The sequence below is a fragment of the Cynocephalus volans genome, chromosome 1, assembly GCF_027409185.1.
Source record: "Cynocephalus volans isolate mCynVol1 chromosome 1, mCynVol1.pri, whole genome shotgun sequence".
Lineage (NCBI taxonomy): Eukaryota > Metazoa > Chordata > Mammalia > Dermoptera > Cynocephalidae > Cynocephalus > Cynocephalus volans.
The window spans coordinates 162006966-162031204 of NC_084460.1; the positions used below are offsets into that span (position 1 = coordinate 162006966).

General features: G+C 33.9%; 1 protein-coding gene across 1 annotated transcript in view; it reads right to left on the reverse strand.

The window, feature by feature from the left end:
- Nucleotides 1-1848: 1848 nt before the first annotated feature.
- The window catches only part of LIPI (lipase I), a 38142-nt gene continuing 15751 nt past the window's right edge, over nt 1849-24239 (reverse strand). The window contains exons 6-9 of the mRNA XM_063078103.1: nt 24076-24180; nt 14767-14878; nt 8929-9105; nt 1849-1936 (exon numbers count right to left, since the gene is read on the reverse strand). Coding sequence (XP_062934173.1) covers nt 1849-1936; nt 8929-9105; nt 14767-14878; nt 24076-24180 — 482 coding nt within the window. The remainder of the gene's footprint in view (nt 1937-8928; nt 9106-14766; nt 14879-24075; nt 24181-24239) is intronic.

A 24239-nucleotide genomic window follows, 5' to 3' on the forward strand; every position in this document is an offset into this window, starting at 1 on the left:
ACATGAGGGTTTATATTTTTGTTTAAGGAAATGGGAAGCTTGTGAGCAGATATCTAAGTAGCAGCGAGGAGAGAGAAGGTATCTCTGTGGACTAGAGTAGAAGGGCTGCAGCAGAAACTGAAGGAGCTGTTTTCATGAAGGGCTGTTGGACAGTAGAGATATAGGCAGCACTGTTCAAATCTCTCGGGAAAAAGTGAAGTCTTCTTGTTTCTGCCTGGAACATATATCTAACACTGCAAGGGCCTTCACATAGCAGTGTTTGATGGGTGAGCACTGACAATGGCCCCATTTCACCTTTGAGTGGATTACACATCATAATGGGCTAATGAGTCACGGCAGGTGTTATGAGCTGAACTGTGTCACCCTCCCCCCCACCCCAATAATGTATATGTTGGAATCCTAACCTGTAGTACCTCAGAGTGTGACTATGTTTGGAAACAGGTCCTTTAAGGAGGCAATTAACTTAAAATGAGGCCATTGGGGAGGATCTAATCCAATCTGACTGGTATCCTTAGGAGAAGAGAAAAATTAGACACACAAAGAGACACCAGGGATGTGCATGCACAGAGCAAAAACCCTGGTAGGAACCAGCAAGAAGGCAGCCATCTGCAAACCAAGGAGAGAGGCCTCTTAAGAAACCAAGCCCACAGATACCAAGATCTTGGACTTCTGGCCCTCGGAACTGTTGCTTAAGCCACCCATTCTATGATATTTTGTTGTGGCAGCCCAAGCAAACAAATATAGAGCACAACAATCATAAGCACAGAGACTGTGACTGTAGTTGACAGACTGGTTTAAAGACACACATAAAACAAACCTTGCAGCTATTTAGACATAACTGAGAGGGAGCTCAGGCCTAGGAATTCATGAATTGAACAGATATATTGGAGAATGCCAAGAACATTCCAATTATTATTTTGAATGCGATCATTTGTAAATCCAGGTACTAACAACTAACACACACTGAACTTTGGAGATGCACATAACAGAGGTTAAGAGCATGGACCCAGACTTCTTAGGTTTGAATTATGGTTCTGCATGTGATCTTGGGTAAGTTAGTAAGCTTCTCTGTCCCTTGGTTTCTTAATCAGTGGAGTTAAGAGCAACTTCGTAGGGTGTTCGTAAAGATTCTAATATATTTTTTATTATCATCACTACGGATAGACACCATGCAAAGTACTTTATCAAATCAATTTTCACAAAAATTCTTCAGGCAACTGAGACACAGTGACGCAGATTAATCTACTCAAGATCATACCATTAGTAAGTGATGGAATCAAAATTCGCCTTAAGCATTACAGACCCATAGGTTATTTATTGTGTTCTGTAGAAACAAAATCTTTATTTACAAAGCATTACAAAAAAGAAGTGCCAAGCAGATAATTAAATGGAAGGTGAATTTATGTTTACTGAGTTCACATTAATCCAAGTGACTTCTCCAAATGAAAAATTTACAAATAAGAAAAATTTGTTTAATTTTTTACTTCTGCAGTTTGAGGGGTTTAGAATGGCACTGTTTAGACAGCGTATTGAAGCACTAAGTTTCCTTATTTTTCTAAAGACATATTTATTTATTAATAATAAGTAATTAAGGTCAACATGCAATAATAAATATTTGAGGAAACAGATAAATAAAAGAGAAATAAACAGCTTTTAGAATTATTTAGAATGTTTACATATACTTTTTTATTTTTTTATATTTTTGATTCTTTAAAATTTATTCACAAAATAGAAATATCTGAATCTCACATTGAAAAATGCATCTAAAAGAAAGACTGATTGCACTAGTCCCATTCATAAGTTTGGTAATTCACAAACCAGCTATTACATTTGACAGAAGAAGATGTTTTATATTTTCTTTGGTATACATGTGCCTGGATTAAGAAATACTTCCTCCTTTTCTTTAACTACAAAGTTATACCTGCAAATAGGTGGTCTGTGAAAGACAAAAAGAGATAAAAAAACAACTATTAGTAAAAGAGCAAAGTTTATTTCCTTCTCAGATATAAATGAGGATATTCTATGACATTAAGTAACTTGTTCTCCAAATGCAAGGAATTGGAACAAACTTTAGGATGGCTTCCACTCCATCTCACTTAGTTGTCTAGGGATGAAGGAGACAAAATGCTTATGAGAAAGAAAAAATTACCTGTTTCAACTTTCTCTGTCCCTGCTGCTTCATTGGAACACTGGCATTCATTGTATGGGAGATATAGTTAGATACTGAAATAGCTGAAACCTGAACTCAATGAACTCTTAATGACCAGGTCACTTCTTCCATCATCATAACCACACCATGGAAGAAGTGGGATGAATCACACAAATGCATTTTGCCAAAATGATTCTTAAAAGTAATAAAGAGCTATAGCTAAAACCCACAAAGGAGATAACACGGAATCATAAAAGTACTCAATTTATTCAAAAAAAGGCAGAAAATAAGGAAAAAGGAAACAAAGAAAAGACCGCACAAACAGGAAACAAAACAGCAACATAGTATAATTAAACCCAGTCCAGGGAAGAGGAAGGCAAGATAGGGAAAGGTTGGTTAACAAATACAGAATTATAGCTAGATCAGAAGTATAAGTTCCAATATTCTATAGCAGTGCTTGGTGTCTATAATTAATAATAATTTATATTTTCAAATGGCTAAAAGAGAGAAGTTCAAATGTTCTCATCACAAAGAAATGATCAATGTTTGTAGTGGATATGCTAATTAGCCTGATTTGATCATCACACAATGTATACATGTATCAAAATATTCCCCTGTACCCCATAACTATGTATAATTATTATGTCAATTAAAAATTTTTTAAAAAAGAAAAGGATGGAAAAGGATGTACAGTCAAAAAAAGAGAATTAAATCCAACAATATCAATAATAACATTTAATTAAAAGATGTAAAGACCCTCAATTAAATGGCAGAGATCATCAATGTTATTTGAGTAATTCAAATTAAAAACACAATGAGATGCCTCTACACATCTATTAGAAAAGCTAAAATGAAAACCAAACAACAAAAAAACTGATACAGGTGCAGTTTGGGTTCAGGGGAGCAATAGAACATTCATATATTGCTGGTAGGAATGCAAAATGTATTGTCACTTTGGAAAACAGTCTGGCAGTTTCTGATAAAGTTAAACACCATTTACCATATGACCCAGCAATCCCACTTCTATGAATTTATCCAAGAGAAATGAAGACATATGTGCATATAAAAACCTGTATGCAAATATTTACAGCAGCTTTGTTCACAGATCAAAACTGCAAAAAACCATACAGCCTCCAGCTAGTGAATGGATAAACAAACTGTGGTATATCCATAAAATGGAATACTATTCATCAGTAACATTCCATTGACATAAACAACAACATGGATGAATTTTAAATGTATGAGGCTAAGTAAAAGAAGCTATAGTCACAAGGCCACATACTATATAATTCTATTGATATAATGTTTGGAAATGGCAAAACTCAGGCACAGCGGTTGCCAGCAGGTGGGAGTGGGAAGCATGGTAAAAACCAAAGGAGCAGCACCAGGAAGTTTTTGAATTTATAAAAATGTTCTGTATCTTGATTGTGGTGGTGGTTACATGACTCTCTATTTATCAAAATTCAGAAAACTATACACCAAAATTTTGAGTAAGTTTTATGTTAAGTAAAGTTTTTTAAAATAGCTTTAATCTAGTTTTTTTTCAGAAGTCATCCCAGGTCACCTCCCTCATGCATATTCCTCTCAACCCCTAATTCCTAAAGTCCTACTCTACTGGAAGTGCCCAGAAAGAGACCTCTGTTATGGTCTTTTTCACAGTGTGTTACACAGAGATAATTACTTGTTAAGTACATGAACAGTTTAATCTGGACCATAAAGCGTCACATTTTTATAACTCATATTCCCAATAATTTGGCAGTGCTAATTCTTATTAATTGCACATTATCTGTATGAACACATCTAAAAAGGAAAAGCAATTAGATGGTTAGGGCAATTATCTAGGTAATTAAACTTAGAGCATACATTTATCCAAGCATCTGTTAGCATCTGCAACCAGCAGGGAATGTTAAGAGTTTTGTTAAACACCCACAAAATATATTTTAGGTTTGTTTTGTTTTGTTTTGTTTTCCTGTGAGTAGAAACAATTGCATCTACATTGTATAAATTTAGTAAATTTTTATAGTCTATCCACTGTTCAGATTTCACATAAAAATCAAAATTACATACTTGCTCATTTTTGCTCCAGAACATATCCCAACGACTTCACCTTATTTCTTACTTAACCTATAAATGATTTGTGTACAGCATATGTCTGCGTAAAATATGATTAAAAAGAGAGCGAGATAAAGATAATGGTGGACACAGTTGTTCACCAGTTCCCTTTCCTTTCCCCCTATAGTAAGTGACTTAAGAAGAGAAATGCAACTAGAGAGCAATGACTGCCTGTAGGCTCACCAACATCCTGTATCAAGGTGTGAATATCATAAGGTGAGGTGGAAAATTTGAAAATGTTCCTCCTTCCTGATGTCCCTTTTATGAATATATAACAAAAAACTGTTTGAAATGCCAATAGTTATTCATACATAGATATTCACTGTTTATGGTAACCAAATATTGAAGAAATAATGAGGGATCCAACAATAAAGGAGTAACTAAGTTGGATATTCCAAAAAAAATAAATAAATAAAGATGAAATACAATATAGTCATTAACTTACAGTTAGAAAGAAAAACTTGCTTATAGCCCCGTCCATGATGTAGCACAAGTCCAGGTACATTGAACTCATATTGTTATCTATGGGAACAGTGAACCTTGAAGCTATTGTAGTGAATAAGTTGTGTAATTATAGACAGAAACTCTGCTTATAAAATAATGTAAATAATCAAATGTATGATTCAACCATGACATATGTGCTTATAAGTAAGTGGGACAAAATATTAACAGTTCTCTCTTAGTTGTAGGACTACACATGAATTAAAATTTCCAAATGTTCCACAACGGGAAAAATTGACTATACTAATTAGTGAACAAAAATGTTTGTAATTATAAAAACAGTACAAACTAAAAACAAGAGAAATAGAGGAAAAAAAAAAAAAAAAACGTTAAAAACCCCAAGACTGATTTGGCTTCAAATCATTGTGAAGATACTTCTTAGCTGAAAAATCTAAGATATGTTATTTACCACCTCTGAGCTTCTGTTTCCTTACTAATAAAACAAAGAAAATACCTCATAGGATTGTTGCAAGGATTTCACAAATCACATTTGGAATGTAGCAGATGCTGAAGAAATTTTATCCACTACTGTTCATCTAGAAAGCAGTTCACTAATAAAATTCAGGGATATCTCTTTAATGCCCAAATATTCAAAGTCATCAGTCCTTGGTACACAATACTTTTCCCTTAAATCATGTGTGTCATCCAGAACATGCATCCTGGAAAAAACTAGAAATTCCTTCCTTACGTACTAGGTCCCTGAAGAAAAAGGTTAAATTTATTTGGGGTCAAATAACTCTGAAGATAAATTACATTTTACGAAATGAAATTGCAATCAATGAAGATTTCTCTCCATGTTTCAACTAAAATGCATTTTTAAATATTTTTGCAAATATTATTTATATGTACTTTCAAGTCATTCTATATCATATACATTACAAAAATTTCCCAGTTTATTTTACTTTTGTTAATGAGGTCTGTGACATACAGATTTTATTTTTTAAATTTTTGTGTAGGCAAACATTAACATTTCCTTTCAGTTTTCTGTCTTGCCTTTCATTATTCTACAAATATAAACAGTTGCCTAGTTTTTCTTCTGTTTGTTTGTTTGTTTACTAGTTCCCATTTAATACTTTACTATATGTGGAACTAATCGATATATGATACAAAAATATCAAACTTTTTTTACTTATCAATCATTTATTCTAGTGTCATCATTTGAAATGCTATTCTTATTATCTACAAAATTCTGTTTTGGAGTTTTCCATCTATTTTATTAAACTGCATTTACATTCTTCTGCCAGTATCATTCCTAATTATTATTATTTTGGAATATGCTTTACTGTTTCATAGCTAAAGTTATAAGCATTACACTCATTATTCAAACTTTTTTGGCTCATGTTAGTATTTGTAATTCGTGATTAATTAGGAAAAGACAAGCAAAACCACCTTTACATTTTGATTGGAGTCATGTTAAATTCGTAAGTGCATTTAATAAGAATCCTCATTGCTAAAACATTGAATCTTCCACTCCACAAAGATCCCTTTGAATATTTATAGAATTCTCTTTATCATCAAATTTTAAAAACAAAATTTACAAAAATGGGTCTAAATGTTAGTCTCTTTTAGTTTCCCGGTTCTTAGCTCATCCTTTCCATTTGACATGTGTATCTTTTTTTTTCTCAGTTGAGGGGGATTTTCTTTTATCACCACTTCAGTTAGTTTTGTTGTGTCTCCTCTTACACAACATCAGGTACCCACATTTTGCATTTCAGTTATTTTCCCCCATAACCATTACCCAATCTTCTATTATTTATATCTCCTCATTCTATAGATTATAAAATGTATTTTCCATATTATTGATCAAATCCACCTCTTACTGTTTTTAATGTTGATACCAAATTTGATGTTGATTTCAGTTTTTGTAACTGCAATCAGTTCTCTCCTCACCTCACTTTTTACCTGTCCTTTCATGGGTTTCTGTTTTCTTAAATTGAGAATACTAGCAAAGCTTTATGTAATTTTCTTCTATTTCCTACGATGGATCTTTTAAAAGTCAACTTTATTTCTAAATCTTGATTGTTATATCTTTCTTTCTTGTGTTGCTGATGCTAAATTAGGCCCCGTTTTGCGGCTGTGTTGTGTTTTTCCTGTTCATTTCTGCCTCAACTATGCGAGGAGTATCTGCCCAGGCATTCACCCATATACACAAAGGGTGAATTATCCTTGGTTCCTTTTACTGTCCACGTGTAAAACTAAATTTCTCTTTCTCATCTTCAGCTTGTGTGCTGTTTCTTGTGCAAATATTCTAGCTAAATTCCAGTGCCTGGCCAAGGTTTACATTGTGTGCTGCTTCTGGACTGAGGAGGAAATTCTTTGTTTTTCTTTTCATAGATTATACATATTTAAGAAGATGACTTTATTTGTGGACAATCTCGATCCTTTAAATTTAATTCTAGAAACAGAGGATGCAAAACTCCAACTTCTAGACTTCTCTGTTCGTACTCACCATCTTTATACTCAGAATGGTATTAATGGGAGAAACTAGGGGACTGTGATGGTACAACGGCCCTGGCCTCTTCACAGTCTGGCTTGAGGGAAATGCAAATACAATTTCTACTCTTATGTTTAGTGGAGGCTTTGAGTCTTTAAAATAACAACTAAAGAGATCAGGTGGAGATTGAAAATCTTATAGCTGTAGTCCTTCAAGGCATGACTCCTTCTCCTCTGATGTACTTTGGTAGAAAGATGTTGCTAATGTTCCCGCTGAAAATGTCCACATTATTTTGGTATTTTTGTCAGTATTTCCATCAAAAGTATAGGATAATAAAATTATCCATAGGTTTTTGACACTATAATGACATTTTACTTACTGACTTTTGAGTGACTAAATATTATTATACTGAAAGTTATAAAATGACGTATACTTCAAAGAATTTTCCCAACTCTTCTCTGTTGATATAGTCCTCATCTAAAAGCATATTCTTACAATTTATTATTTTTATTTTTATTCTCTACAAATTCCTATTTACTATGTTTAACATATATATGAATGTAATTGGGAAATCAAATATATAAATACAGGAACATAAAGAGAAATAAGGAGGAAGCACTGCAGTCAACTAAAGGGAGATTTCCAGCAATTCACAAACCCATTTCTATTGGCTCTCAGCTGATGCTCACTGTTGGAAGACCTCACATATCCAAACTGACAGGTGGCCAACTCATAAAGAGCTCCTTAGTGGTTCATAATGCTTTCACGAGAGTGTTGTCAATGGAAATATGAATTCTTCTACAGGAAGCATGTAGATTGACTATGAGGATAAGGGTAGCGGGAAAACCTCTGGAAGGTTTGTGAGGACATGAAACCAAGAAGAACACATTAAATGGGCTAAGAAAAATACTGCTAGCATCTTCAAGAAAATTGTACCTGATCAGGATGGTGTCACATTTTAACAGGAGTGGAGGTATTTGTGACATAATAGACAAACCGAGACAAGTGACTATAAAACTAAAATGTAAAGAAACCACTTCTCTTCATACTGTTATTCAAGCATATTTCAAATATTTAGTGAAAAAATAGACTCAAGGTAACACCAATCCTTCCATGAACTTTTTGAAAACCCCTTGTAGCAGACAGTATATCCAAGAGCCTCCCTCCTGTCAGTGGTCAGTACATTCCTAGAGTTGAATCTCCAGTGACCTGTAGAATCTTACATACAGAAGATGAAAATGGACTTTTTTCTCTTCCCAATTAAAAAATAATGAAGTTGGAAAAAAGAAAGGATCATTGGAAGTCATGATGATTTATTTCTATCTTCTGTGACCACTGTTTCATTACAGAGTTTTCAGCCATTGGATATCATCTAAACGATTTTATAAAAGAACTTTCAACCACTCTGTAAATAAATATGTATATTTAAGAAATGATTGGTAAACTTCTCAGGCAGACATTCGTCTCACTTTTTTCAGTTTTGTTGTATCTTATGAAATGATTCCGTGTGCTTTTTTCTTTGCTTGGGTAATGTAATTCCAAAATAAATTTCGTCCAAGCCAAAAACTATGTATTGTACACCTTTTTGATATTCTAATATTTATCTAAAATAGAGTCTGAAATACATAATAGACAGATATTTGAATACTTGAATTCTTAAACTACTACTTAGCAAGTCAATATTTTCAAGTTTAAAAGATAACATGTTGAAGTCAAAATTTAGTTTTCTTACCTTTCTGGATACGTAAGTGATTTTAACATGAGACTGTGGATCCTATATTCACAGGTGGAACATTGCAGATTTGAACTCTGGAAATATTTCAAACCAATGCTTGAAATATTTACAACATCACTGAAAAATTCAGCAAGAATCTTGACTTCCTGAAGTTTATAAAATGGTTTGTTCTTCCTAAGCAGAAAATTTGATATACTCAGCACACCAATAATTCAAAACATAATTTAATTCTAAAATCAATATAATCCTAACAAGGCAGGGTACAGAGAACAATCTTATAAGGAAAGGCCAAACAAAATATTTGTTAAGGTATTTATTTAAAAATTTAAACAGTAATTTACAAGAGAATAAAATAATTAATAATAATAATAAATACATTCCCATATAGATATATTTTGGGAATGCCGTTTGAGGGGAAAAAATGAGGTATCTTGCCTTTTTTGAGTAAGTGTTTAGATTGTACATTTGTCTAACATTAGAGCAGTCATTTCATATTTCTTTCTTTTAGACACTTCAACAGCTATCACAGTTCCTTTAATAGACTAGGTACTCAAATGATAACTCTGTTGTTTTGTGCCACTTTATCAAATACTTCTGACTGACGTAAAGAAGTACATAAATGAATAAGCCTGAGATTCAAAAGAAAAAATAAAGGTAGTATTTAATAAGCACAATTTCCTGAGAATGACAATGTACCCAGAACTGTAACAAAGCTTCACATACTTAACCTCATTTAAGTATCTCAATAACTCCTTTTATTAGGTACTATGAGTATCACCATTTTACTGTTGAGAAGACTGAGTATCAGAGCATACGAGTGCCTCTTCCAAAGTCACACAGCTGAGGATACACAGCTGGAATGTAAACTCAGCCTTTTCGATACTCTTCACCACTCTGCTGTATCCCTCATTCCTACGTGCCAGAAATGCGGCTCCCTGGAGTAATTTACATGAGTATGGGTCTGACTGACTCCAGAAGGAACTCTACCTAACCCACCGCACTTCCTCTCATTAGACAGAACTAAGGGAAAAAGAGGAGGGAAAAGGAGGAGGGGAAGAAAAGAAAGGAAGGAGAGGAGAGGACAGAACAGAAGAGAAAGAAAGAAATTTTTTAAAAAATCTGTTGAAAAAATGTCCTCTTCTGGGCAATGATAACTTGTGTAAGCAAAGGTGACCATCACACATAGGACAGCTGCAAGCAACCAGTGCATGACCCAGCACTCCCTCCCATCTCCTGTTTGCTTCCCTGCTCTCTTCTTTTGATTCCTCACAGAAGCTAGGCCCCAAACAAGATGTTATCATTCCTCTCAAAGCCCATCTCTGCTGCCTCCTGACAGGGCTACTACCTCCTCTTGCACAGAATATAATGGCATTGGGCTTATCTCTAATGTCTTCCCAAGAGTTTATCCACATTTCTCAGAGATACTTCAAATTCAGCAAATCTACTGGAAATATGTTCTCTTCCCCCACAAATTCACATCCACCCAGTGGTTTCAATTATCAACAGTTTGCTCATGACCATCAAATCTCTACCTCCAGCTGAGGCCTGTCTGCAGAGTTCCAGACATGAATATCCACTGTCATTTGCTACGTCCATTTGGATATCTCAAGGATACCTAAAGTTCAGTAGGTTCAAATCTGAATGGCTTATCTTCCCCCAACATCCTCCAAATTAAATTTAAAGAAAAAGGAAACTAAAAATTACAAATTTCCTTATAGCATTTAACGGCACCCATACCTATTGCCAACTAGGATTCACCATTGATACCATCCTCTCTTTCAACTCCTACATCCAATCACTCATAAATTTCTATAATGAAATATCTTGAATTTGCTTTAAAGTCAACCCCATTTTTTGATCTCTACTGTAAACCCTGTAACCCGGAATATCATTGTTTCTTGTCTGAATTCCTACAACACCATCCTGTGTTTTCTCTCTCCATTCCACCGTGGTCAAACTGTTTTTCCAAAATAAAAATTCAATCTTGGTCCCAACCAGACTGACCAACTAAAATACTTCAGTGGTTTTCATTTGTCCAGTGAACGAAATATAAATTCTAGAACATGGCCCATGTATTCTAGTTCTTACAATATCCGGGTGCTCTCTACCTCTCATCTCTCTCTTGCTTTCCCTGCCTCTATCCCCAAACATACTGAACTTCCTTCAGCTCCCGTAAAGTGGGTCATGCTCCTCCTGCTTCAGGTTCTTTGCATTTGTTGGTCCCTCTGCCTAGGATGCGGCAAGACAGTGACTCCTGTTCATCATTTAGGTCTCAACTAATGGAAAATGTTCATAGAGAAATGTTTAGTGATGCCTTTAATCTAGTCCCTATCTTAAGATTCCATACACACCATAATTTGCATCAAAACATTTTTCAAGAACAGATTTTATTTATATGATTTCATTATTATTCAATTATCCCTGTATCTTTTATTATACTGTAAGCTTAATGAGGGTAGGACCATGACTGTTCTGCCCAGCACTCAGCACAGTGCCTGACTCAACGTAGTCATTAAAAATTGTTTGAATAAAGGAATGATGGATACGTCATTTTATTTTTATTACAAAAGTCTATCTGCTACACTAGGCTGAAATTATGTAAGAGGAGAGATCTAATTTGTCCAAAATTTTATCTCCAACTCCTAGCACAGTTCATGGCCTATAGAAGCTCTCAAGAATTTTAATGGAATGATTAAATTGGCTCCTCACCAGGTATTTCCTAGCTCAGTATAGAAAGGCACTATAATTGTTAAATTGTCACCAAACTCAAAACTTGAAGCCACTCTAGACTCATTTCTTTCCTTCACTTACACATATTCCATTAATTACAAAAACACATCACACATCTATACCAAAGTCCAAAAACCTGTAGAATCTACCACACCCTTCTTTTTGACTTCCACTGACTTGGTCCAGGCTCCTATCATCTTTCATATGAATTATTGCGGTAGCCACCTCTGTGGACTCCTGTCCCCAGTCTTGTTTCCTCTAATCTTCCCATTTCTGATTCATCTCGGGGATCACTCTAACCTGAATATAAATGTTGTTATCCCTTACATTGATTAAAATATTGAATAAAATGCTACATTGGCAAATTAATATATTTGACCTCATAGTATAAGGTTTAAGTGATTTTTTAGTGACATAGAAAAAAAAGACCACTCTATACCATTAAATATAAAAATCAAAATGCAGACACATTTTCAGTAATATCCTAACTTTGCTAAATAACATAATCATTTGTGTGTTCACAGAACATGTATAAGAAGGAGGAAGAGGAAAATTATAAACCAAATGGTAATTTGGGGTATTCCTGTTTCACTTTTGAAAGGGGAAATAAAAGATCATTTAAAATTTTCCAACTCCTCTGGCATCTAAAATATAGTTTAAATCCCAAAGCATGGTTAATTGTATTAGGAGATAATTATTAACAGAGAAACAATATAAACATTAGACAGGCTTAGATGGACAGATTATAGTATATGTTCCCATACTTTATATTCTTTCACGAAAAATACACTAAGTATTTGAATATAATGCACCACTCTTTCATAGAATATTTCAAACACATACAATATGATGTTTGTAAAGTAAATCAAGACTCACAGTTTCTCTGCCTTCTGAACAAGTTCAAAACAAGTGCTCTAGGACTGTAGTCTGTATGCTATTCCTGAATTTAGGTACTTTCCTATCTCCCTACCTTTGAAAGTACCTTCTCCCTGTTTCCTGACTATATTACCTTATCTTCAAAGGCCTCCTTGCTTCTCATCTGTGCTCCATTAAGTACTCTTCTATTATAAAAAGTATTACTCAGAGCTTTATCAGCACCACACTCTCCCGAGTGAGCCACGGGCCGGCCCTACTCAGAGCTTTAAATTATGCATTGGTCTCCTCCAGTATTCTGTGACCTCCTTGAGAACAAAACACTGTCTATTTCAGTTTGGGTCCCCATTATTTTGTGAAATGCCTGAATAAATTTGGTGCTGAATAATTTGGTGCTGTGTAAGTGAATTAATTCAAAATCTAACAAAGCATGTTCCTGATAAGAATAAATAATAGATCATGTGTACATGTATAAATATATACATATATACATGTTAAGTTTAAGCAATTTAATGAACTGTTATGAAATAATATTATTTATTATTCTTTTTTTTTTTTTTTTTTGTCATTTTTTCGTGACCGGCACTCAGCCAGTGAGTGCACTGGTCATTCCTATATAGGATCCGAACCCGCGGCGGGAGCGTCGCCACGCTCCCAGCGCAGCACTCTACCGAGTGCGCCACGGGCTCGGCCCATATTATTTATTATTCTAACACATTCAGTTGGTGTTCAAAATCAGGTGAAAGGGTTTAGAAGTTTATTTTAATAAAAGATGGGCCTTGATGGAAGTGAAGAATTTAGACTGGAGTTCTGTTGTAATTTCTTTATATTCCTCTTCTTTGGGAAAGAAAGTTAAAAAAAAAAGGGAAAGAACAAGACTAATTGGTACTCTCTCACTACCAGTTCTATCCAACTATTATGTCACCTGCAATGCCTTTGTTAACTTTAAGAAAATTAAATTTATAGAATATTTAAAATATGTTTATCTGAAAATGTTAAAAATTTTGCCTGATTTGTATCCCAAGATATTACTTCTAAGGATCACCATGGCATTTCATGATGGAATGGTCTCAATGTTTCTGTCTTCATGAATATCTTCTATTATTATTTTCTTTGTGGATTACAGGTCTGAAAGATTTATCTACTTAAAAACTGCATGTATTTTTATGAGCTATGGCTACTTTTTATATTTTAGTGTTATTTGAGATTTTTAACTAAGCATTAATAATACTGCAACATTAGATACATCACTACCATTGTTTGTGAATGAGCATCTTAAATAAGTAGGCAGAGACTCAGGTCCAAGGTTCATCACACATCAGATTTAGTCAATTAACCAATTCAGGTCCTGTAGCTACCTAAACTGTGACAGCAGTAAATGATGGAGATACCAACCGTGTCTCCTGACATTTAAATGTCATCAATAATAAGTCAAAACTTAAATCAGATTGTTGTAAGTCCAGCCACAACAAAATAAAGTCTCTCTTTTATTTGGTCACTAGACATGGTACCTGTCAGCCTTTTGAAAACGGTTCCAATATTTAATGACTTTCTAGAAGTCTAGCACAGCAGATTGGAAAGTAGCATGCACCTTTATAACATTTTTTGTTGAAGAGAAAATTGATTTCCTAGTTTAAGAATTTATTAGATACACAAATATACATCCAACAAACTCAAGCTGAGAACATTCTTTGAGGTGATTAGATAACCTTTTAATATGTATACCCACCTATACATACATACATAATATATAATACAGAGATATCTATGAAAAAAGTTAAACAGAAGATTGAGAAAAAAAATCAAAGCTATCCCCTATTATTTGGGAGCTTTGTGGCTGACTAAATTCATGTCACTATTATTGACAGAAATCAATAGCCATTTATTCACAGCACTGTGAATGTGATGTTTCCTGAAAACTGGAGAGAATCAGAAGACAAGGTGGTTAAAAAGAACACTGGAATGAAAATTGAGAGAAAAAAATATCTCTTCTCCTACTCTTCTAAGTTTTGTAGTCACTAGTTGTATAACATAAATTAATCATTTATTCTTTTTCATATTATCCTCTTTGTAGAATGAAAGAATTAGAATATAACATGAGATCATTTTAATATTTAACATTTTAAGACTCTTTGGATAGAAAATGCACACTATTTGGATTATCTGCTGAACTGGATAATCACAAAGCAAACATTCAACTTACAAAAGAAGAAAACAGTAAATTGTACTTACTCATAGAGCCTTGGCTTTTCAACCATTCCAAGATGGTTTAGTAATGTAAATGAAATATTGCCATACTTCATAGTTCTATCCAAAACAATTATACTGAGAACAAAATAATAGGCTACAAAACAAAAATATAGGATGCAATTCACATTACTTTTTCAATTTTGTTTTGTTTTGTTTTGGTAAATATGTAGATATACAAATACATGCACATACACACACACACATACACACACACACACACACACACACACACACACACACCCATAATCTAGGTCTATATTACATTTGCAAACAATATAATTGAAAGGCACTCATTTGGTAAACGAGTAATATATTTTACTTTTTGTCAATTTTTTACTAGTTTTAAAAATAAGTAATGATAATGCCTGCCAGTCAGTCATGGGTATGGTGAAGAGCTGGTCAAACAGTTACTGAATACTAATTGGTCTGCAAACCAAAAAATTTAGAATGTAGGCCAATTAAAAAATTTTTCTTTTTCAATAGCACTTCTAAGGTAAATATGATAAGATTTCTTAATTACCTCATAACAAGCATAATTCTTAATTATCTCTTAACAAGCACAGGAATGACTGTGAAATTAAATAATCCTACGTAGGGTAAGCTCATAGTAGTTCTCATTCAAAATACCCTTACTACAATTTGGTATGGTATATCTCTCAAAGGCAAGGATGCTGGACTCACCCCTATACTCAATATTGTCAGAGCTATACAGGAAGTTCTGACTCTGTGTGAATTATCACAAGTCTTGTGCACCCCCTCCTAGAAGACAAGGTATATATATTATATCAAATGGAACATGAAATGCTTGAAATTTTCCTGTGCAATATAAGCATAGAAAAATTGTGCATTCTAGCTATTAAATGTGCCTACTAAACAGTCAAGAATAACCTCATGCCTTGTGCTTGATGCTTACCTCAAATAAGATAATGGACTTATGACTGGACCTCATCAATTTCTGACAAAAGAGATGTAAAGGAACACTCCTGACTCTGAAGTGACTGCCCAGCCTCAGACAAAGTACTTTGGTTCCCCTTGCCCATAAAGTAGACATTCAGACTTGCTCAGATGATTGCTGGCAACATGACAGACTGAGATGTTACAGAATGAGCCACCCTCCTGCTACAAGAACATAGACATGCCAGATGTACAATCCATAAACATTTAAATACATCACCAAGCTCGGAAGAAGAAAAGAGAAATATCAGGAGTTAGAAATGAAGAGAAATGAAAGCCAAGGCCATAAGGACTGAAGCCCTGGATACCCCTGGGATTTGAAAACTGGGTGTACCATGAAAACTGAGGCTGAAGTGTCATCCTCCATGCAGGAACAGAAGACATGATGCTAAGTGACAGACCTGAAAAGGAGGTCAATGCACACAGCCAGGAACCTTAATTTCCTGCCTCATCATTGAAAGAGGAACTAGGAAAATTCCTTCTACTAGTTCTGCGTGGGTCTTAGGTAGAAAAAAAAAAGTTCCTTGAGACTAAATAAACCTCCAAGTAACACGGAATTTAAACTTACACTAGCCACTTGCTGAACTTCCCAAAAATTTATATAAAAAATACACCAGGATTATGGTAATAAGGTTCTGGGAAAAAATTACAATTTGCTCTGAAGGGAGAATTTTGGACTGCTGAGAGTTTTCTATATTACAAAAGGACATGAATCTTTATTTTGAAATAGCATAAATATTTGTTTCACTAATTTTTAATCTAGATTTGAGCAGACCATTGAAAATGGAAAATAACAATAAAGCAAATTAAATAGATAAATATCAGAAAAAAACTAAAAGATTATCTTCAGGGACCAATTTCATTGACAACAAATAAAAAAAAAATTACCTGTAAACAAGAGAATTAGTATTTTCAAAGTGCTCAGCAAAAATAACTCACAATATAGAATTGTATCCTAAGATATACTTTCATTCCTAAGTAAGTGAAGATAGGGACATTTTCAGAGGAAAAAAAAATACTGAGAGAGACTGCTAGTAAAAAGCCAGTGGCAGAATATATTTCAGCAAGAAAGAAGTTAAACACACTAGGCGGGGGGGTGGTTGACAAGATAAAATATAGAAAACTACATATTTGATGTAATGATACTTTTTCTAATTAATACTGATTGTTAAATAAGAAGTGGAAGTAAAAATACTAGAATACTACAGAACATAATATCGAAGATAGAAAAGAAGAAAAAAATGAAAAGGATCTATGAGGAAAATTTTTGCTGTGACAGAAGCCAATAAAATAGTTTGTGGGGCAAGACATATTTTTATGTATAAAGCAAAAAGGAAGCAAGTCATCAGAGAAATATAACAGTCCTGAAGTTGTATGCATCTGAAACTCAGCCTTAAAATACCTAAAGCCAATACCTAAACAAGGTGACTGACTGCTAAAATAAAAGATTTAAATAGAACCCAAATTTCAACACAACAGACAAAATGTCCAGGATGTGAATGAAAATTGCCAATCACACCAAGAACAAAGAAAATCACAACATTGGTGAGAAAAGGAAATCAACTAATGGTCACACGAACATGAATTTGGTGCTGCGATTATCTGACAAGCATTTTAAAGGAACCATTGCAAAAATACTCCAAAGTCAGTTACAGTGTCTCTTGGGGAAAAAAAAATATCTCAGCAACGAAATAGAACTAGGCCTCCACAAATATGCTCATGTCCTAATTCCTGGAACCTGTGAGTATGTTACCTTACGTAACAAAGAAGAATTGAGATTGCAAATGGAATTAAGGGTGCTAATCAGCTGCCCTTATAATAGGAAGTTTATCCTGGATTATTCAGATGGGCCCAATGTAATCATAAGGGGTCTTAAAAGAGGAAGAGAAAGACAGAAGAGGAAAGTCAGAAAAAGAGATACGATGCAGAAGAAGGGCCAGTGTGATGCAATGTGAAGAGTCAAACCACCATGTGTTAGAAGAGGACACAAGGCAAAGAATGCAGACCACCTGTAGAAGGCAGAAAATCAAAGAAACAGATTCTCCCCTGGAGCATCCAGAGAGGAATGCACTACTGTCGACATCTTGATTTTAGCATAGTGACATCTGTGTCAGAATTCCAGCCTGCAGAATAGCACCATAATAAATTCCTATTGTTTTAAGCAACTAAGCTTGTGGTAATTTATTATGTAGAGATAGAAAGTGAATACAGATTTTGGTACAAAGAATGGGATGCTGCCATAACAAGTAAAAATGGGGATGTGGCTTTGAAATTAGCAATGAGCAGAGCTAGAAGCATATTAAGGAGCATAACAGAAAAATCTCGATTGTGTTGAATATATCGTTAGAAACGTGGATTTTAACTCTGCTAGTGAGGACTCAGGAGAAAGTGCAAAACATGATAGAGGAAACATACATTGCAAACAGACTGTTCACAGAAATATGGATCTCTTATGGCATAAGTATGGATGCGTAGAGTGCTGCTGTTGAGGACTCAGAAGAAATAAGAAATATGCTATCGGAAACTGGAAGAAAAACAATCTTTGCTACATAGTGGTGGACAGTTTAGTGGAATTATGTCCTGTGATTATGAGGAAAGCAGAAATTGTAAATGAAGAAACTGGACATTTAACTGAAGAGATTTCCAAGCACAGTTGGAAAGTGTGGCTTGCTTTCTTCGTGGTGCTCATAGTGAAGTGTGAGAAAAAAGACAGAAATTGAGATAAAACTGTTTTGTAAAAAAAGATCCTGATTTGAGAAATCCTCAGCTTAACAAGCTTACAAATGATGCTAAAACTAAGAGATTCACCATCATAAAATCATGCTTTGGAGAAAAAACTGAGGGTGCGGCTGAAACAACCCTTCCCCTCAGGGAAAAAAAAAGTCAGAGTGTTCAGTCACACAAAAGGTTCTTTGCAAATATTAAGGGTGTGACTCATCCATTCCCTCATCCATCTCAGCAGAAGCCAATAATAGAGGTAGAATTGTCCATTAAAGAGAAGCCTCTTGTCTATTGGAGTAAATCTCTGTGAACTATGTAGATATCCACAAAGTTTTTGAGAATATCATAGCAGCAAGAATACTGCCAGTGTGAATCGAAAGCAACAGAGGAAGTATGAAATGAAAGAATGTTGTGGGACTCCCAAAAATCCTACAAACAAGAAACAGGCTGATAAAACTACTCAGCTGCAAATATATGCTACTATTCATACAGAAGAATGAGGAGGAAGAGGAGGAGGAAGAGGAGGAGGAAGAGGAGGAAGAGGAGGAGGAAGAGGAGGAGGAGGAGGAAGAGGAGGAAGGGCAAGATGAAGAAGAAGAAGAACAACGACAACAACGACACTGAAAGGCCAACACACAGACATGAATCCAGGGAGCAGAGCCATTAACCACAGTATACTATCCGCAGGCCTTGAAACCAAATAGAGTGTGCCTGGCCTGATTTTAAAATTGCTTGGGACTATCTATTTTCCTTCCATTTTCCTCTTTTAAACAAGAATGTCTCTAACTGGTATCCTATGACTGTCTCATCATTGTATTTTGGGAACAGATAACTTGATTATTGAGTTTCACAGGTTCACAGATGACAAATTATGCCCAAAGATTGATGATGTCGGCCAAATCTTCTACCAAACCAGATTTAAACGAATTGGAATGTGAAATTTGGAACTTTTTATCTGTTGAGTTTAGAGACTTTTGAGTTGATGCTATAGTGAGTTGAGACCAATCTTATTAACATATATAAATATACACACAAACAAACACACACCTATGCATAGAATATTCCACCAAATAACAGCAAAATGCATATTTGTTATAAGTATCTGTGGAGCATTCACCTAATAGATCAATCCTGGGCTATATAAGGAACCTCAAAATATTCAAAAGAACTGCAATTTTACAGAGTTTTTTTTTTCTCTAACTATAATAAAATCAAACTAGAAATCAGTAACAGAAAGACAACAGGAAAATCTCTAAACAATGGAAATTAAACAACATGCTTATAAATAACCCATGGTCAAAAAGGAAGTCTCAAACAATACAGAGAAAAGGATGAAAATGGAAATATAATGTATCAAAACATGTAGGATACAACTAAAGCAATGCTCAGAAGGAAATTCATTGCACTAAATGCTTATATTAGAAATGAAGAAATATCTCAAACCAACAATCTAAGTTCCTGATTCAAAAAAATAGAAAAAGAAAAACAAAATAAACCCCAAAAAAGCAAAAAGGAAGAAAACATATACTTATAATGTATATTATATACAAATATATATAGCAGAAATCAATAAAATTTAATAAAGAAAATCAATAGAAAACCAATTAAATAAACCAGTTCTTGAGCAAAAGAAGCAATAAAATTGGTCTAGAAAGACAGACAAAAATTGAAAAAGATAAGATACAAACCACTATCAGGAATAAAACAGATGATATTACTACAGATCCTGCAAACATTAAAAAAAATAAGAAAACAATATGAAAAAACTTAGTGCTCATAATTGAATACCTTAGAATAAATAGACCAATTCCCTGAAAACTACAAACTACAAAAACTCAACGAAGATGAAATAGATAGTCTAAGTAGTACCAAACTATTAAAGAAATTAAAATTTTAATGAAAAGTCTCCTGAAAAAAGTTTTAAGGCCCAAATTGTTTCACTGAAAAAATTCTACCAAACATTTAAAGAAGAATTGATTTTCTTTGCACAGTCTGTCCCAGAAAATACAATAGATGTGGGAACATTTGCCAACTCATTTTATAAGGTTGCATTACTCTTGTATGAGGACAGTATCACTCTTATGCCAAAACCAGACAAAGGGAGCCCAAAAAGAAACACTTCCAGCAAATATCTCTCATGAACTTAGAAACAAAAATCCTTAACAAAATATTAACAAACCAAATCCAACAAGGTATTAAGACAATGCACTTTGACCAACAGGATTTATAAGAAGAATGCAAAGCTGGTTCAACATTCTAGAATCAATCGATGTTATCCAACATATCAATAAACTAAAAAAGAAAAATCAAATGATCATATCAGTGATACAGAAAAGGTATTTGACAAAATTTAACATGCATTTATGAGAAAAACTCTTAGCAAATTAGGAACGGAGGAGAATTGACTTAATTTTGTAGAGTATCTACAAAAAACCTATAGGTTACATCACACTTAATGGGAAACCTCTGAATGTTTTACCTCTAAGGCAAGAGTGTCTGCCCTCACCACTCTTATTCAACATAGTTCTGAAAGTTTGAGACACTGCAATAAGTCAAGAAAAATAAATAAAATGCACACTGATTAGAACAGAAGAAATAAAAGCATTTCTATTTGTAAATGACTGTTAACATAGAAAATGCCACTGAATCTATTTTTTAAAATCCTAGAAATAATAAATGAATTCAGCAAGTCCCAGGAAACAAAAGATTTAATACCATTTCTATATATTAATAAAGAACATAAGGATATCAAAATTTTAACATACCCTTTACAATCACTCAAAAAAAAAAATACTAAGGTATCTATCTAACAAAAGATGTACAAGATCTGAATGCCAAAAATTACAAAATGCTGATGAAAGACATCAAAAAATCAAAGGGAATAGAAAGACAAACTATGTTTATGAATTAGATGTCAGTTCTCTCCAAAATTGTTCTGTAGGTTTAATGCAATTGTTATCAAAACCCTGGCCAAGTTTTTGAAGACATAGATAACCTTATGTTAAAATTTATACTAAAAAGTACACATAGTAGAATATCTAAAATAATCATAACAAAGAAGAATAAAGAGAAAGTAATCACTTTACTTGATATTAAGGTTTACTATATAGCTATATTAACACTGTGTGGTACTGAACAAGCGATGAATACATACATCAATGAAACAAAATACAGAAGAGAATATAGCTCCAACAGAAATAGACCAAAACAAATATGCTTAACTGATTATTGGTAAAGATGCAAAAGCACTTCAGTAAGGGATAGCCTTTTCAATAAATGGTGCTGGAGCCATTGGTGCTGAAGCCAATGGACATCCACAGGCAAAAAATAAACTAACCCAAATCTAGCATCTTACACAAAAACTAAATCAAAATGGATTTCAGGTGGAAATGCAACACATAAAACTATAAAACATTTATAACAAATTATAGGAGAAAATCTTCAGGACCTAGGACTCTAAAAAGCATTCTCAGACTTGATGCCTAAAGCATGACGACTGAAAAGAAAAAAGTAACCAATTACTCCCCGCCGAAACTAAACACTTTTGCTCTGCAAAAAGCCTTTGTGAAAAGGATGAAAAGATAAGTTACAGACTATGAGAAAATGTGTTCAGACAAAATATCCAACAAGGACTAGTTTCTAAAATATATAGAGAATTCTCAAAACTCAATGATTAAAAAAATAACAAATTGAAAAACTGGCCAGAAGACATGAACACACACATTTCACCAAAGAGGATACAGAGAACAGATATTCAGTATAATCAGCTATCAGGACAATGCAAATTAAAGCCGCAATGAGGTATCACTGTTTGCCAACCAGAATGAATATTTAAAAAATAATGAGACCACTAAATGTGGGGAAGGAATCACAGATGTTGGATCACTCATACTTTAATCAGGAGAATGTGAAATGGTACAGCAACTCAGAAAATCATGTAGTCAGTTTGTTATAAAGCTAAATGTACAATTAGTTTATAACCCAGCAATTGCATTCCTGGGCCTTTATAACAGAGAAAAGGAAACATATTCACTCAAAAACTTGTACACAATATTCACAGCAGCTTTATTTACAATAGCCCAAAACTAAAAACATCCCAGATGCTCTTCAACAGATGAATGATTAAATTAGTACACACATACAGGAGGTCCTCACAAAGTTCGTGGAAAGATTATCATCTTTTAATTCCATTTTTTCCATGAACTTTTTGAAGTACCCCTGTACTATGGAATACTACTCAGCAGTAAAAAGGAATGAATTGGGCTGCCAGTTAGCTCAGATGGTTAGAGCATGGTGCTGATAACATCAATGTCCAGGGTTCAATCCCTATGCCAGCCAGCCAGCCACAATAAACAAACAAACAAACAAACAAATAAATAAACAATTTATACATGCTACAACATGGAGGAACCTTTAGGGAATTATGCTGAGTGAAAAAAAGCCAACTAAAAAGGTCATATACTGAATGATTCCCTCTACAATACACTTTTGAAATGATGACGTTTTAGAAATATATTAATGGATGCCAGAGGTTAGAAACAGCTAGGTGGGGGAAGGCATTTTTGGTTATAAAAGCACAACATAAGGGATCCTCGTGGTGATGAACTGTTCAGTATCTCCACTGTGGTGGCAGATACATAGCTTTATACATGTGACTAATTTGTATAGAGCTAAATACATACAGGAAAATTTGTAGGGAAATCTGAATATCTGAATAAGATGGGTGGATTGTATCAATGTCAGTATCCTGCTAGTGATATTATTCTATATTGTTGAAAAATGTTATCACTGAGGGAAACTGGATAATGTATATGGTATCTCCCTGTATTATTTCTTACCTGTGCATGTGAATCTAAAATTAATTCAATAACATTTTTAATTTAAGAAGTGTAAAGTCTCAATTCTGTATGATAGGACACATCATTAACGTTTAAAGAATAACATCTTGAAGTTGCTAGCAACTATGTCTGAAAAACATTAATAACTGACCTAAAAATATTTTCTAATATGGAAATCTATTTTAAGTATTTATCCCCCAGTAACCAAGGTCAGTGCCAGTAACTAAAAACTTCTCTTATAAGATTCCTCACATTATAAGTTCATTTTTATTTATAAACCACTTCCAGCTTTTCATCTCTAAACAGACTAATTTTGCTTGCTTTAATACTACCTCATAAGTCTAATTATTTAAAACATTTCTATGAGATTCTGTCTTATTCTACAAGTTTTCTCCTCTTGTGTAACTCTAAACATACTGGGAGGATTATTACTTACTCTTTTTTGTACTTATACAATTTAGTTTCAGTTCCCAAATGGGTGTACAGTGTAGATAGATGTCTTGAGCTCCTTAAAGTGGTAAGGATAATCATGCAAATTTGGGGGACAGGGATAGAAACCTTGATTGCTTTTTTGGGAAAATATTGCATAAGCATCTGTTTATTTTATCTAAAAAATCAAGTCCTTAGTTGAATTTGTTCAACTGGCCCTAACAAACTTGAAATTTCTCTGGAAGTGTATGATGGAATTTTAGTGGGCACAAAGAACATTTTGGGTAAAGTGTAAATGAGTATAAAAAATTAATGATTTGCTCATTTGTTAAAAATGTTAAAAACTTACTACAGAATGGATATGTGCCACTAGTATCCAAAAACGCAGTGGTTCTAAAATGTCTTCTTTCCATTCTTTCTTTTAAAATGCCTTTCCATAGCTCAGCTTGATAACCTGAGATTCAAGAAATAGCACATTGGAAATTGGATTTCTATCAGATAGTATATAAAAAT